The sequence below is a fragment of the Leptosomus discolor genome, chromosome Z (genome assembly GCF_034619465.1).
Source record: "Leptosomus discolor isolate bLepDis1 chromosome Z, bLepDis1.hap2, whole genome shotgun sequence".
NCBI lineage: Eukaryota > Metazoa > Chordata > Aves > Leptosomiformes > Leptosomidae > Leptosomus > Leptosomus discolor.
In genome coordinates this window covers 6,691,433-6,708,252 of record NC_141419.1, presented here as the reverse complement: position 1 = coordinate 6,708,252, position 16,820 = coordinate 6,691,433, and the positions used below count along the sequence as shown (strand labels likewise).

The 16,820-nt window shown below is 44.6% G+C and overlaps 1 protein-coding gene across 2 annotated transcripts in view; it reads left to right on the top strand.

The window, feature by feature from the left end:
* The window catches only part of KIAA0319L (KIAA0319 like), a 31,914-nt gene that overhangs the window by 11,114 nt on the left and 3,980 nt on the right, over positions 1-16,820 (top strand). For both annotated transcript variants that reach the window (XM_086480478.1, XM_009946845.2), the window contains 16 exons: positions 898-1,189; positions 2,861-2,962; positions 3,809-3,906; positions 5,073-5,160; positions 6,406-6,498; positions 7,202-7,334; positions 8,487-8,715; positions 9,759-9,882; positions 10,441-10,573; positions 11,283-11,431; positions 11,752-11,903; positions 12,084-12,222; positions 12,560-12,719; positions 14,883-15,025; positions 16,015-16,137; positions 16,659-16,749. In XM_086480478.1, the coding sequence (XP_086336604.1) occupies positions 898-1,189; positions 2,861-2,962; positions 3,809-3,906; positions 5,073-5,160; positions 6,406-6,498; positions 7,202-7,334; positions 8,487-8,715; positions 9,759-9,882; positions 10,441-10,573; positions 11,283-11,431; positions 11,752-11,903; positions 12,084-12,222; positions 12,560-12,719; positions 14,883-15,025; positions 16,015-16,137; positions 16,659-16,749 (2,249 nt within the window). The remainder of the gene's footprint in view (positions 1-897; positions 1,190-2,860; positions 2,963-3,808; positions 3,907-5,072; positions 5,161-6,405; positions 6,499-7,201; positions 7,335-8,486; positions 8,716-9,758; positions 9,883-10,440; positions 10,574-11,282; positions 11,432-11,751; positions 11,904-12,083; positions 12,223-12,559; positions 12,720-14,882; positions 15,026-16,014; positions 16,138-16,658; positions 16,750-16,820) is intronic.

The window sequence follows — 16,820 nt, the reverse complement described above, 5'->3', positions numbered from 1 at the left end:
GTAGTGGTGGGCAATTCAGCTCCAAAATGATTCCCAAGTCAAAGATGGTAAATTTTAAATATTTAGCAGATGTTCTCAAAATAGTTAGCTCCACAAAATGTGCTACGCACATGTACTTCGTGGTGGAAGGTAAACTGTCAAGAGTATTGCCTGGCAGGCTAAGAACTGGAATGTGGCTAGGTACTGTGAAAGGAATTTTCTGATGAAAGAAAGGAAATTGTTCCTGCCACTTTGATTATTTTCAATAAAGTGGCTCATCCGGTATGGATGTGAGCAGACTTTCTGCCCGCAAGCTCAGCTCCCTGCCCCGGCAGCATCTCCTGTGGCATGCACGCAGGGAACTGTTTGTGTCAGGTCACCTTGCTTTGAAGAGTGATTCTGAAATAAATTTCCCCTTGCCGCAATGATTTGATTATTACACAAAAATGCCATTGCAATCCTCCTGCTTTGTGCTTGCCAACTGCAGCGCTTTAGAAAAAGGAATACATGGCCAAAGTACATGGCCCGAATGAACCCCAGTTCCTGGTCCGTGTTTTGGGTGGGGTTTTTTTTTCACTTCTGTCTTGTCCCACCTCTCTGTTCTTTTATCTCCACTCACTGCAGTTTTGAACTTATGTTTGCCACATCAACAGCCGTGGTACTTAAGATGCTGTAGTTAAATCTATAGTCTTTGGTGTTCAGCTGAGCTAGGAATGGCTTATCTGCTATGGAGGAAGAACACGGACAAACAATTCAGAAGACAGAAGAGGAAGCAGTAAAACATCCTGCTTCTGGGAAAAACAAACCAGGGACTTCTCAGCCTCCTTAACTGGCGGAGGAGAAGTACAACTTGAACACAGTAAAACAAAACTGACATTCAGAGTTCACATCCAACTAAGACAACTTTTTCCTTTGCAGATCCACAGAGCAACATCTGCACCAGAACCATCAGTGTTGGCTACATTCTCCAATCCTGTAGCAGAGGGCTTGACAGCCACAGGGAAGAGCAAGAAGCCTGGGCAGCCAGGTGATGCTTCAGTCCATCCTCACTCCTCAGATGTGTTGCCCACGGTAAGCCCCGTGCTGGCAAAAGGCCCAGCGAAGATGCAGACGGCTACTTCTGTGCCGAGTGGAGTTCTCACAAATGGCAGCGTTTCTACAATCCGGACCGACGCTGCTGCGTCACCGAGTACTACTGCCGCCGCACCAGGTGAGAACATGCAGTGCTCACTTGTCATCTTTTCAGGTTTTGGTGACAAGCCATTGCAGCACTGAAAAATAGGAGATGATTTCAGAAATTGTGGTACCTTTGAGAAAGTGCTGAGGTACATGCTTCAGCGCGCGTGCTGGTTGGACCCCATTAACTCATGAGGTCTGAGAATGGGACTTCGGCATCATAACTCTGCATGTGACCGTTGGATCTGTTTCCAAGAACAGCTTGAAAGTAATGGTGACATCTTGATTTCCAAAATGAAAGTTGAGACATGGTGCAAGGCATATAGCCCTGTGGAGCTTTTTTTTCAGTAGCCTCGATGCACTGCTGTCTATCAAGTTGAGCAGAAATCTTAATACCTGCCCAGAATGGGGTGTAACTGATTCTCTTCTGTCCCTGAAATGTCAATGCACAGTTCAGCCGTGGAGAACAGTACTTGGCCCTTAGCCCATGCTTTCCTTTGCTCTGCAGCAAAATGATGTGAAGGGTACATTTTCCAAGTGGGGTTTTGGTGTTTTGTCTGTTTGTTTTTTGGGGTTTTTTCCTACTGAGATCAGATTTCCTTTTGTCTTGGAACTCTTTGCAGCTGAAAGACTGGATGGAGTTATAATATCCCAAGGTCTGGAGTAACTGCAGGGGGGGAAGAATTTGATGAATTTATTTTCTTTTAGTTTACTGGTTAATTCCAGTAGGTAATAGACAATGAAAGAAGGGCTAAATGTTTAATGACATTTTCCACATCGTTTTTAACTTGAATTTTTTTGGTGTGTGTCTCTGAAACATTGTCTTTGACAGGGTCAAACTAGGGTAAAGCAACTTTAATTCTTGTTAATTCTGTGGATGATTCTCAGGCCTAATAGTAAAAAGACGAAGATAAAGCAAATGGAAAGGGAAGAGGAGGATGAGGAGACCGAGAGGTACTCTTCAGAAATGCAGTCAACTTTCTGGTTACCTTAATGCTAGTAACAAGCAGAAAAAAATTGTCACTGGCCATAGGTTACTGCTGTGGTCTTTAAAAACAAACTACTTGTCAATTTATTTGAAATGAAATGGCAAGAAAATTCTTAAGCAGGAGCAGAAAAGAAAATATAAATAAAGGAACAGGTTTGTATTTTGAGTTTCCACACTCAGTGTGGTAGCTATGCAGTTGTAAAAAAAAAACCTCTTGGCCCCCAAGCAGTTTTTCGAAAAAGAAATACCGTGGATTCTTCATATACTTGTGAAGATCTGGAATTGCAGTTTGGTAAATAGCAGTGTTTGTCTTGCTGTGCCATGAGACTGCAGCTGGGTTCTCTGCCAAAAACTTGTCAGGTAAAACCCGTCCCGTCCTTCTGGACCTGGGTGAGTAGATTCCCCTGCACAGGGCCCGAGGGTCACTTTTCAGCTCTTTAGAAAAGGAGCAGGATCTGCACAGTATCTGCAGAGAGGGAGGGAGATGACTGAGTAATTTTGGGCTTGTCTTAAATTTGTCAAACCCCATTAGTGCTTTTGCATTAACAACAAGAGCGAAACCTGAAACAGGAGCTATGTTGAGTGGTGGGATGTTTACAAAATACAGCCATTTGTAGCTGGTTTTTATTTCACAGACTCCAAAGCTAAGGTGGTTTTCGAGTATGTATTTATTTTTTTTTCCTGTTCCTCTTTCAATTATGTGCTTCTCTCTCTCAGTTATGAAGGAGCTGGTAGTTTCCGCTGGAGACAGCGTCGAAGTGACCCTGCCAAAGAATGAAGTTCGGCTGAATGCGTTTGTGCTTCCTGAACCACCACCTCGTAAGGCTTCCCTGGGAATTCTGCTAAGGGCTCGTGATGGTGAAATGGCAAATAGGCGTTATATACAGCATTAAATAAGGACAATCTTGAAAATGTCTTTTGTTAGAGAACACTTCCCTGTAGAAATTTTTCACCCTGTGCTATTGCCTCATGCCGCCTCTCACAGAAAATAGCAAGATGCAAAAAACATCGGAAGTGCTACGAAGTCATTAGGTTTGGGAGGTGGCATGTTCTCAAAGTGGTGTGTGAGGAAACGGTGGATCTTCAGCACCTATTTGTGATATTTGCTGATAGGTGACAAGCTGTCTTAGCAAATGATCTCTCATTTGGTGGATTGAAATCTGATTTGGGGAGTTGAACGCATTTTTATATACTCCCCGTTTCATCTTGCAAATTGCTCGCAGGTATTTGTAAAGTTCTTATCTGTAGCTCTGGCCACGATAGCAGTGGGAGACTGCAGGGGCGAGGCAAGCACGTTCTGTGTTGTGCAGCAACAGGGCTAGATGTGTTCCTGTTCAAAAACTGGTGTTATGTTGTGTCTGCAGGATTTGAGGGCACAATAAGACTTTTCTCTGTTATTGTCCTGAGCTGTGATTGTTCCAAAGCTCTTTAATGCCTTAGAGGCTGAAAGAGGGGTTTTGTCTCCAGAGTAAATGTGTTTAGAAACACAGATTGTCTCTTTTCCTGGGTATATTCTCAAAAAGCTGTAGCCCAAATTCCAAGCTGTCTCATTTCTCCGTAGTGCAGCAGAATATACCTTGTAAATGTTTAATACCTTTGCTGTTCTTTAGCATGGCAGAAAGGCAGTCTTTTAAAAGCAGATGTCTGGACTTTTTTTTTTTAAAGGAACCACTTATTCTTATGAGTGGGAATTGATTACTCATCCAAAAGACTACAGTGGAGAAATGGAAGGGAAGCACTCCCAGACCCTCAAGTTATCTAAGGTAAAGCTTTTGCTGGTTCGTATCCTGTTATGTTAAATGCCAAGTGGAGAAGATGGGGAGCCTAGCAGCCAGGAAAGACTTGTATGTGATTTCAGGATGAATAGGAAATTGCATGATGGGCAGGCAGCCAACATTTGACTGCAAGCCCTCTTCTAAGTCTCTTGTAAAAAGGAGATTGATCTGGCATGAGGGAAAGAAGAAATTGATTTCAGGATCTAAAAGCTGCCTACAAGCAGTGTGTCAAGCCATACAAATGGCACAATTTAGCATTGACAAAGCGTTGTGAATGTTTCTGCTAGTGAAACAGTGTGGTGGTCTGTTTAGGTCCGAAGCGTTGTACTACCCACTGAAAAAGGGACTTGCTGATTCAATTAATGAGAGCTGTGGAGTACCTTGTAGCATGTCCCTGGCTGCTGCTTTTAGACAAGCTCTAACAGTGAGAGCGTTGCCGGTTTCTGCACATGGGGATTCTTAACAAGGAAACAGCTTTAAATACCGTGTGAATATACAGTTCTGTATTTATGAGATACTCCTTTGAGCATCTTGGATTCTGCTGCACTTGGAAAAAATCTACAGGCTTTAGTCATGATACCATGCAGAGAAAAGCCCTTCAAGAGGAGCGTGGCTATCTCTGTCGGGGTTTCAGCCTTCCAGATAGGATGATTGTTGTCCAGCACCTAGTCCTCATCTTGGTTCAAAAGTGAAGGGCTGATTGCCTGACTGATGTCACCTAGAAGGAAGAGAAGAAATACTTTCCTTTGTAAAAACACGCAAGAAGAGATTTTCTTCTCTTACATGCAGCCTTTCTCATCTCAAATGCAATCTGCTAGTACAGATTCCTGTGGCCAGGCAACCTGAACTAATCTCTGTTATCTCTCTTGTGTTTGCCTATTGTTGCTAGAAAATAAAGCTTGACTGACAATCCTGTGGCACCTGTGGTAGGAAGAAATATTAGACTTTGGTTTCTGCATAGGCTTTGTAAACGAAGAGATACGTAATGCCATTTTGGTGTGGAAGCCATCCTTTGCTGTGTATGTGTAGGTTGAAGCATAATTGCCTGTCTTTTCCACTGCTACTGTACCAAAGCATGGTGATATGACCTTCTAATAGCTCCTGACTAGGTGCTACGATCCTGAAGGTAAATAATGGTGTGTGTTTCCTTTCAGCTTACTGTTGGTCTGTACGAATTCAAAGTCGTTGTTGATGGGGAAAACGCACGTGGTGAGGGTTACGTGAACGTAACAGTGAATCCAAGTGAGTTGGTGGAATTGGATTTTTCTGTAACTTCATCTGTCTGGCAAACCATGATAGCTGTATCGTGGTATGTTACTTATTTGACCAGACCCTGGTTTAACGTAGTGAAGACTCGTTGTGCTGTGGACTCAGTATACATGGATGTGTGTTAAGTCATTTCCTGAGATGTGAAACTATTGCTCATATACAAAACTATTTCTGCTGTACTGCATATAGGCCAACCGCTCAATAAAAGAGCTGGAATACGGATGCAAAAGTGCTTAGCAAATGCTTCACCCTGAAGGCCGCTGCTTCAATAAAAACTAGCTGTAACCAGGTAAAAAACTTGAAGCAGCAGGAGCAAACAATGAAGAGCTCTGAAGCTCCTTTGGAGGTTCTTTTATTCCCTGTCCAGTAAAGAGTATCACTCCCAGCCACAGGCAGGTTAAGTCAAATCTCACTCCTTGCTGTAAGATGTGGTTTGCAGATGAGCTGGTGTAGATGTGGTAGCTTGTGCTACTCACCAGGTCTCACTTTTTAGGTGGTCTGTGTGAAGAGGCAACCACAGGTTCTGCATCTCCTTTTATGCAAAAAACCCTTTATTTTGCACGCTTCAGTAAGACATTTTCTACAACCTTTGTGGGCAAAGAAGTGCTCTTGCACTCTCTCAATTAGCAAGAGTGTGTGGCTGGCCTTCTGGATGCTCTTGCTGATCATTTCCTTATAAGCAGTGAATCTGCAGCTGGCAGCGTGCATCGAAATCATTCATTTTTCAGAGCAGCAGCCAAACTTTGGCAAGAAGCTCTAGGTGCTGCTCTGTTAGAATGGCATGTGCTTGAATGCTTGACCCAGTATGGGAGAACTGATGCAGGCAGCCGTTTCCAGAGTACTAATGTGGTGGCAGTTCACCTGTTTGCTTTTTAAAATCCCTTTTGTTAGCACTCTTTCCCCGATTTGGTGTATAACTTGCTGAAAGCACGAAGCACTGTCGTTGATTGCGCAGTTCTCTGCGGCCTGTCTGACCGGTGGCTGTCTGGGAGCTGTGTGGCACAGCAATTCCATGCTTTGGGCTCCTCTCCTGGACTCGCTGACTGCAGGACTGAGGGGGTAGATAGCGCTGGGGAGAGGGAAGAGGGTGTGCAATATGTATTCTGCTTGCTGCTCCTGGTGCACAAAGGGAGAGTAGTTTTGCAGAGTTCCTTGGCCGGGGCTTTTTATCGTGATCAGCCTGTAGATGTCATTGTAACAGCTCGGTTATTGTTGCAGAGCCTCGGGTGAATAAGCCTCCTGTTGCCATCGTGTCCCCACAGTTCCAGGAGATTTCACTGCCAACCATTTCGACTGTTATTGATGGCAGCCGTGAGTACTTGCAGTTTTAAATGCAGTAGTCTAGCAAGCTTGGTTTCTGTCTGTTTGATTCTGGGCTGGCCCTTTGACTAAAGTTTAAGAGGAGCTGGCTGTGACACTATGAAACACACTTTGGTTAAAAAAAAAAAATAAAAATCAGCCTCTCTTGCCAGGAGAGGGGAATACGCACATGACAGCCTCTCCATGTTTCCTTTTGAAGGGCACTGGCCCGAGCCAGTCTCCTAAAAAAGGAAAAGCTCTAGAGGTTGCTGTTTAGCATAATAATTTAAAAAAATAAATTACTGTCAGTCAAAGTTACTGGCCTCCTGTGTTAAGCTTTGAACGTGTTAGTTGGCTAACATGCCACCCTTACTGATCCTGGCCTGCACTAGAGCTTTCCAGGAGTTTCTTTAAATACGTTTGGGTTGTCTTACCCCCAACTGGTATTATTTTGTGTGGGTTTTGGTTTGGGTTTTTCTGTCTTCCCCTCAGCACACATACAAACCTGGGATTAAGGCTGTTCAAGCAGACCTGTGAAACAGGGTAGAGGAGAGATACAGTTTGGGTATCTGAGCATAATAGAGACCTCTGGGCTTGGGCCAAAAATGCCTTTGCCCACTAAGCCCAGTACTGAAGCAGGGCACTGAACACCTGGGGTTTGTGAAGCAGCCTTTTCCAACTCTTTGTTGTGCGTTTTCTTCCGTGATTGAAACAGAAAGCACTGATGATGATAAAATTGTCAGCTATCACTGGGAAGAACTGAAGGGTCCTTTGCGGGAGGAAAAGGTTTCTAGTGATACTGCCATATTGACGCTGACCAACCTGGTGCCTGGGAATTACACGTTCAGGTAGGTTATGCCTGGAAGAGTTGATCAGCTCTCATTCCTTAGGAGTAAAATGTACAAGATTCCTGAAGTATTAGTCTGGTTTAAAACAACAACAAAAAACCAGCCAAACAAACAAAACCCCACGAAAAACACCCCCACAAACCAGCCCCCAAAAACCTCCAACAGGGGAGAACTCTATTTTGTGATGTACTCTTTCTCTCCACTCCTACACTTTCAGGTAGTTTCATAGCTTTTCACTTCAGAAGAGATAAGCTATCCAGCTACTTTTTATTCTGAAGTTGTAGTGCTAGTTTAAGATGATGGCAGACAGGAATGAATGGTTTGCCAGCGCTACAAAATGTCTCTTGAAATGTCAAATCTAAACTGTTTGGGTAAAGGCTTAGGAAGAAATGCAGTCTTTAAATCCAGTTTTTAAATGCAATGTGTTTGTCCCAGATAAGTGAATGAGGCCTAATGGTTTTATCCACATACCTGAGTAAAAGATAGTAGCTGGTTTTACTGTCATGTTTGTTCTGTGTTTTTCCTTTAGTCTGCATTTTGGTGTGATGTCCATGCCCTGCATCAGCAGATCTATTTAAAATAAAATAGACCTGAGTACCTATAACTGAACACTGTTTACCTCTTAAGCAGTTGGTATATGAACTAATCAGATTGATGTTCAGATGCAGGTTTAGCAAAAAGCAGTTCTGTTTTGTGGTACTAACTAGCCTACCTGAGGAGGCACGCTCTGTTCAGCCCACTTGTGGATTAGTGATGAACTTCTGTGTCCATGTTAATGAATGTTTCCTATTGGGAAGCAGTGTCATACTCAGGGAGATCTTTTCCATCACAACTGTATGCGAAAGCTGATAAAACTAGTGCTGTTTTATCTTGGAACTAGTTGACAGGTTTCAAGTGAGAGATGGATGCGACTGTTGAATTTCTTGCATTGCTTTGAGGCTGATAATTGGGCATTTGGAGGAAGTTTCTACTCAGAAAAAGCAGAGGAGTTGCCTCAAGCCATAGGTTTTTTTCACTCCTGAAAAAATTACTATCCTGTCCTTAAGTGTCTTGAGTTTCTAACTGTTCTTTTGCATTTCAGTTAACTCCAGACAGTATTTTGTCTTCAGCTCTGGTAATCATGACTCCTCACTGCTTCCCCCCCCCTTTCAGTCTAACAGTAGTGGACTCAGATGGTGCCAGCAACTCCACCACTGCAAACTTGACTGTGAACAAAGCGGTGGATTATCCTCCAGTAGCAAATGCAGGCCCAAACCAAGTGATCACCCTGCCTCAGAACTCCATCACCCTCTACGGGAATCAGAGCACCGATGATCACAGCATTGTCAGCTACGAGTGGCTGCTCAGCCCTAACAGCAAAGGGAAGGTGATGGAGATGCAGGTCAGTGCATGTCTCTGGTACTTGACCTGGATTACTCACTAGCTGGCTTTTTTCTCTAATCAAACCATTTTTAATTGACTGTTAGCAAATGTTTCTTATAATCCTACAGAGCAAGCATGTGATGATTAAATATATACTTAAAACTAAATCCCTATGAAGCTGGCATTGGCTTAGTGGCTGAGCTGGTGCACCAGTCTAGCCACAGGTTTTCATTGGCATCCTGTTTCCTTTCTTGAGTTTTGAAATGGTGCTGAAGAATGGAGGATTGAGAGAGATGAGAGTTCGATGGCTTTGGATTCTGATGTCTCAGCACAACTTGATCACGCCCACATATCTCCCTTTAACCTATGTGCCTGCTAGGGAGGCGTGTTCTTTCTCTGTTCAGTTGCTGACTTCTCAGAACATCAGTGATGGCTAAATCAGTGATGGTGTAATAGGGATACTTAGGTGCTATCAGCAGACTGTGTGACCTTTTAGGTAACTATCAGTCAGGATGGCATTTAGATGCACAGGATACCCCATTGTGCCAGCTCACGCGTTTCCCAAGCTGGGCAGGCACAATGGGCTGGATCTTTTGAGTTGAACCTTGGAGCCTAACCTATGCTGATACTGGCTAGGCACTCGTCAGTCCTAAACAGTAAAAGCTGGAACTTGTTTCCATATCCTCGTTTTTCTTTTAAAGATTATTACTGCTGTCAAATTTATGCAGTAAGAAAGTCCATGAATCAGGTTCACAGCGTGTATGACTTGCACAGGGCTCCCCAGAGGTTTTGCCCGAGTTGCTAACTATTGAATTGCAAAAGGTCTGCATGCCTATATGGCATTATTCTCGTTACGTTCCACAACAGTGTCCTTGTGGCTGTGCATAAATTCAGCTGTAAGTGCCTTGCATGCTTAAGTGGCACAGACTTCTGGCCCCATAGCAGGAGTTAGTAATAAGTCCCTTGAATCTGCTGATAATAGTTGGTTTAGAAGCAGAGTCTTCTGGTCTGTCATCATCTGTGTAAGGATTCTTTGTAATACATGAATATGTTTTCTCAAAGGGGGTGAGGACACCGGTCTTACAGCTCTCTGCAATGCAAGAAGGCGATTACACTTACCAGCTAATAGTGACTGATTCTGCTGGGCACCAGTCCACTGCAGAGGTCACTGTGATAGTCCAGCCAGGTAAGCCGCCTTTAGCTGCTTTTGCCACTTCCATTCCAGGGGTTAGAGGCGAGCATCAATCTGTCAGCATACTCTAGATCTTATGGTGGCTTTGTGCTGCTTTCAGAAAAGCTGCTCTAATATAGGAGCATTCTGGGCTGGTGTATTGCTGATAAACAAACAAAAGAAAGTTTCTAGGAGCATTGCCTTTCTAGGCTGTTCTCTTATTTTACACAGTGTAGTTTAACTGATGTTATCCCACCACAATGGCAGGATTGCATTTCCAAGGAGCTGTTTCTGCTCACAGTGCTAGGTCCTGGAATAGGAGCGGGAAGAGTGGAGTAGTACTTAGAGACTGAGAGCAAAAATCAGAACTTCTGGATTTCATTCTTATTTTACTGCAGATGTGTGAACGGAACGCTGATCTGAACTCTTAACTGCTTTTAGCCTCACTTTGAGTGCAAGGTTGAGACAGTGAGCAAGAAATATAGTAGGAATCATGGAGAAAATTCTTAATGCTGGGGGTTTAAGCTCCACCTTCTATGGCATGTGTATGAAAAATACTCTATCCTTTTTCAGAGAACAATAAGCCCCCAAAGGCGGATGCTGGTCCGGATAAAGAATTAACTCTTCCTGTGGACAGCACCACTCTAGATGGCAGCAAGAGCTCAGATGACCAGAAGATAGTCTCCTTTCTTTGGGAAAAAACACGGTGTGTATCGTCTTCCAGACTCTTCTCGTGCAAGTATCTGGTGGTTGTGGCTTGTAGAAGAGACCAACCATGTTCGATTCACAGCAATATAATGTGGTCTTGGTCTTACGAAGAGGCTGACTCTGTAATCAAACATCAGCAGGGCCGTCTAACGATGTTTTTGCAGTATGTTTGAATGAGGCAGTGCTCTGCTCTTCTCATTGTCATGCTTCCCTTCACACTCTAAATTCCCTGAGGTGCTTTAGGGAATTCAGGAAGAAGCCTATGAGCAACTTGCAGTAGCTTTTTCTGTTTGTTAATGCAGAGTCTGTGCAAAGCTCTTATAATATGAAGGAACTATTTTTGCTCTATACCTTTTCTTAAAAAAAAGTGGCTTATTGTGCAGTTCACAAGCCAATTTTGCTGAAAGTACCACTTTTTGTAAACCCTACTTAAATGCTGGTATGAGTGGTCCCCTGGTTTAAAAATAGCCAAAATACTAAACCACCAGAAATTATGCTTTTTGTTCTGAAAGCTGCACTTACTCTTTTGATTATCTTGCTGTAACTGGAGAAAATAATTTTGCTTTTTGTCATGGACTCTGCATTTCCAGGCAGCTGTCTGTTTGCATCCCCATAAACTCTGCTTGAGCTTGAGCCTCCTGTTTGGTGCGAGGTCAGCTCCCCTGGCCTATGCAAAGTTTAAACTGATCCTCTTATGCTTTGGTTAGGGGCCCAGATGGTGTCAAGCTGGAGAATGCCAACAGCAGCATTGCCACTGTAACAGGCCTTCAGGTTGGGACATACGAGTTCACTCTGACGGTTAAAGATGAGAGGAACTTGCAGAGCCAAAGCTCCGTCAACGTCATTGTCAAAGAAGGTATGTCCAGCCGTGAGCAGAGCTGCCCGAGACACAGGTTATCTCTGAGCAGTTCAGCAAAACCTGTGTTCAGAGGCACAGTAAGTGTTAAGGAATGGGTGAAAATAATGTGGAGAGCACTGAAATGGCCTTCTCCAAGTCGGGGGTTTACCCTCTTCTGGAGGAACAGTATCTTCAGCTGAATCCAGCAGGACGTAATTTCCCTTCTCTTCCCTCAGGGTTAGGTAGGGGTTTCTGGCTGACAGTGGAGGTCTAATGCAGTAGTTTTCGATTGGGTCTTAGCAGACTTTTCTCCAACTGCTTTCTTTCTGTTTGCTTAGAGATAAACAAGCCGCCAGTTGCAAAGATTGCTGGTAATGTTGTCGTCACCTTGCCCACAAATACAGCAGAGTTGGATGGATCCAAGTCTTCTGATGATAAAGGGATTGTCAGCTACTTGTGGACGCGGGACGAGGGGAGCCCTGCAGCTGGGGTGAGGTTTCTTTTTTAAATGGCAGTCTGCAGCGTCACAAAAGGTAGCGTTGACAGCTCCTGAGGAAATGTAAAGCTCATTGTTGCACCTGTTACCTTGTAGTGATATCCTTCAGTACGATAACATGTCATGCTACTTTGATCCCTTGTTTCCTGATCGTTATTTTGCTCTGCCTTCCAGGAAGTCTTAAATAATTCAGACCATCATCCCGTCCTCCTCCTGTCCAATCTGGTAGAAGGGACCTACACATTCCACCTCAGAGTAACTGATGCCAAAGGAGAGAGTGATGTGGAAAGGACCACAGTGGAAGTCAAACCTGGTGAGTCTGGGTTTTGTGCTGTACCACTCTTGCCTACGGTGCACTAGCAGGTCCTCTGTTCGGATGCAGTGTACTGAGATTAAAACGTGTAGTCTAGTCCAGCTCAGAACTGTAGCAGTCAAAAGCTTTGGGGGATGTGAGTGTGTTTTCATGTGGTTCTTGGGGGCTGACTCTTACTGCTTGCTGTTACCTGTGAAGGTCATAGACTTGTATCCCTTCCTACAGCGTGCTTCTGTAATTCTGTGTTCAAAGCAGAAACACTCTGGGAAGATACTGGAAACCTGACTTGTACCCAGACCGTTATATAGAAGTTCTGTATTCTCTACATTCCCACTAGATCCTCGGAAAAATAACCTTGTGGAGATAATTCTGGACGTTAATGTCAGCCAGCTGACCGAGAGGCAGAAGGGTATGTTCATCCGACAAATAGGTGTTCTGCTGGGGGTCCTCGACTCGGACATTACTGTGCAGAAGATCCAGGCGTACACTGAACAAAGGTAGGGCTCGCCTGTGAGTGTACGTGGAGAGGGACTGTTTGAGGATTTAGTAAACCAAGGGCTGCTTTCTTTTGGGAAGCAGATTGGACGATTAGAACATGTGGAGATGTTGCTTAAAATTTATACTCCTGCTTGCTCGGGTCAGCCAAGGAGTGTTGCCAAGCAGGTCTGGGGTATCTTTCCCTCTGGAGATGGTGCGTTGTCCTTGAAAGCTCTTTGTGGCTGTTAATGTCTTTGCCCCCCAGATCTGTAAAATAAGAACTAATCTTAATTGGTTTTGAAAATTGTGAAGACTGTCTGAAGGATGTCCTGCAGCTGTGATCTATGACTGGAGAAATAATGGGGCTTGGTACAGGAGTAGTTGGGCGGAGCACAGACGCCACACCAGAGGTGGTGATGTAGCAATCCCCATGGCAGTAGCCCTGTACGCCAGTGTCGTAGTTTTCTGTTAGCTTTGCCTATGCGACTGCTTCAGTTTAATGTGAAAGAAAATGTTGAAAAGCAATATAACTTTTGTTTGAAGAGATAAGGAAAACTTGGTTTTGATTGCTGTTTAGCTTGCAGTAAACTACAGCTGGTCTCTTCTAAACAAGTGGAAGTTTGCTTGCAGGCAGGGCTGCAGGCCAGGTCATGCTGCCTGCCTGGGCAGTGTTGCTCCGCCCCGGGTACAGTAACCAGCAAGTCCTACGAGGGCTGGTTTGGCCCAGCTGGATCCTGGCCGCGCCGCTTTGGCATGAAAGTACCTGATGGAATTCAGCTTTCCATCTCTGCGCAAACGGCTGGTCTGGCAAATTGACTGTTCTGCAGAAAACTTCAGTGACGGGCGCTGTAGCATTGTCACACCAGCAGCTGCACGTATCTCTGTGCCACCAGCAGTCCTGTCGCTGTGGGTGTGCCTGAGGAGGCCTCAACATGCACGTGAGCGGCACGGCAACAAGCTTATTGAGGGCAGAGCAGCAATCTGTCGAAATAAGTGTAATATCCACTTAATTTTTACTAGAAGTGGAGTAGTTTTAGGGTAGATAAAGCACTGAAAAAGATGTAAGGGACATGCTTAAAGTCGTGCAGCCAGTCAGCAATAAATCTGCAGTTATACTTTACACTTTCCTGCGTTCAGTAATATATCAGTTCCTTCGTGTCCGTGTTGCCTGCTGTAGCAGTAAAATCAGAATTCATTGTCCATGCAAACCTAAAGAGCTCAGAACAGAAGATCCAGCACTTTCTGTTGTGGTATTGCCTTTCTGTGTCTGCCGTGACCAGGCCAGCTACACTTGTTCTTCACTGAGCAAGGCAAGTAAGGGATTCTTGTAATTAGTGCTTCCTGTGCTTATGTGTTTACTAAGTAGACAAAAGAGTGGGAAGTGCTATAAAAGAGCAAAGATTATTTTCTGACAGATGGCTTTAAGATCTCATTTTTGCCTCAACTATCTAAGTAACTTGTACTTTTTAAAAAAGATCTTTCTCCTCTGGTGGCTGGTTTGGTTTTTTTTCACATACTCTGAGGGCTTCACTAATATCCTGTTGACTCACAGGCTCACTCGTGGTAATAAATCTGAAACATCCAACCATCCATTTGTGAATCTGAAGGGTACATGGGGCTCTGCAAGGCTAGCAAGCCTAGGAGAGCGGGTTCTTCTATCACAACGTTAACGCAGTAAAAGATGCAGGATCCTCCACGCCTGTGCCTTTCTCTGGCTGTAACGCTTCGCGCATTCAGACTAAGCTTTGCAAAAGACCGTAAACCTTCACGGTCTTCTCTGGTGCTGGAGCCCTGTGCTGAGCAGTTAAGTGAGCCCCCACGTTCCATGTGTAGTAAGGTCGAAGGATCCTACAGGGAGGGAGGGAGGAGATTATGAAAATGGTGGGACCTTAACGTTTAGGGATTTGTATGCTTAGCGTGAACATGCAAAGATGTGCTTGATTAGCAAACTCAAGAACAGTCCAGCCCTAGTTTTGAAAATATGGATGAGTCAGATGTCCTGAAGGGTTTTCTATGGTGTGTATGACCAGGTCTACTGTTATTGCTTTCAAGATGGAAAAGAAGTCTAGTCTTCAAAGAAATTTGGGATTCTGAGTAGGTCCCTCTGATGACAGACTGGGGAAAATGCCTCTCTGCCTGATGTTCAGAGAAGCAGCAGATAATCATTTTTGTCTGCCTTCCAGCACGAAGATGGTGTTTTTTGTACAGAACCAGCCTCCCCATCAGATATTCAAAGGACGAGAGGTAGCCTGGACGCTAAAAAACGAACTACGGAAACAACAGTCAGACTTCCTCATCTTCCGGGCGTTAGAAATTAACACAGTCAGTAAGTAAGAGCTGCTGTCGTACCAGCTGACATCTTCCCCCCCTGCCAGAATAAGGACCTTCATGTGTGCTGAAAACACCTGTGTGCGCACACACCCATACACTCGCTCCAGTAGCTTTCATGGGTTAGTAAATGGCAGACAGAACATAAGTCTGTTAGACTGTATGTTAATGGGTTATTCACCAATTGGTTCTGTCTGTTCAGTGTTCAGCTTCGTAGGAATGGTTACTTGTAACTCGCTGGGAAGATAAGAATTCACAAAATCCAAAGCAGGTTGATACTTAGGAAACTAAAATACAGTGTTAGTGATGTACAGCAATGACATGAGTGTCATACTGAAAACAATAGAACTACAGATCTTGGTGGCTGTGAACTTACTCCTTTCTGCTGCAGCACATACAGCAGTCTGAAGGAGATGTTTCCCTTCTATCATTTTTTTTTTTTTACAACTTTACATTAGTGCTGGTTTTCTTTTATGAGCTCCATCCTGTGAGGGTCATTTGCTGATCAGGTAGATATTTTAAACTAGAATGATGTCATCATTTTCATGACTTCCTAGTCTTACGATTTTGTGGCCTTCAAAAGCCACTCTTCAGTTCTGTTTGGTGCCTTTAAAGGACCTGTTTGCTTCTTGTCTGTCGCACAGGCTGGGTTTGAGCTTGAAAATCAAAACCTTATTTAAAAACATCTACTTAACAAATGCACAGGTTCCCTAACTTGGATACCAGAATCATGATTTATTAGGAAAGATGTTCTCAGGACGTTATGTGTGTTAGTTGTTAGTGAAGTGGGACTTGGTAGTTTAGCAGAGGGCTGGGGCTTATGTTTGCAGTTCTTGCTGCTTGCGATTTACTCCTAAGCAATGGATGAACTACAGAGTGACTAGATTTGAGTTGGAGCCTATGGGGGTTGGCCATATTGAACTGTACTGTCCCATTTTTGCCTCGTGCACAAGTCGTTGAGTTCACCTTGCTGGTTTTGGTCCCTAGCATGTCAGCTGAACTGCTCTGAGCACGGGCGCTGCGACTCCTTCACCAAGCGTTGTGTCTGTGACCCCTTCTGGATGGAGAACTTCGTCAGGGTGCAGATGGGAGACGGTGAAAGCAACTGTGGTACGTGCAACCCTCCTGGGCTCGTTCCCCTTCGGAAAGCAAACGTTTGAAACCCAGGGCAGGCAGAGTAACAGGTACCTGCGTTCCCCCCGTAGCTCTGGCATGATGCTCGCACAAGGAGATAGCCCCTGCCCTGGTCTCGCTACGCCTACCTTCTAGGCAGGCGCTGTTTGATAGGGAAGCGACTCCTCTTCAGACCCTCACGAAGAGATGGGTCATTCCTAGTGTATAAATCACGGCTCTCTTCTGTCGTGCCCATACGAGGCTTTCCTGCCACGGGCAAGCAAATGTTATAAATCCACGCCCATTGAAAAATGCCCGTGTGCAGCGAGTCCGCACGCTGGGTCTCGAGCCTCTGGCTGCCGTAGGTGAGTCAGTGCTGTCGGTGGTGGATGCTAGGCTCTGACTCTGCAGAGGGTCAGGCCTTTCTTCTTCTTGCCCAAGAATAGTCATCGAAGGCGCACGCTGTCGACTGTATGAGGTGCCAAAACGTCTTTATCTCTGGGGTGTTTTGCTTTCAGAGTGGAGTGTGCTGTATGTGATCATTGCATCTTTCGTCATTGTGGTTGCCTTTGGAATCTTATCCTGGATGGTCATCTGCTGTTGCAAGAGGTGGGACTGAGGCCATAACCCTCACTGTATCAGTGCTTCAGAGCCAAGTGGCTGCATTAAGAGGTGAAAGA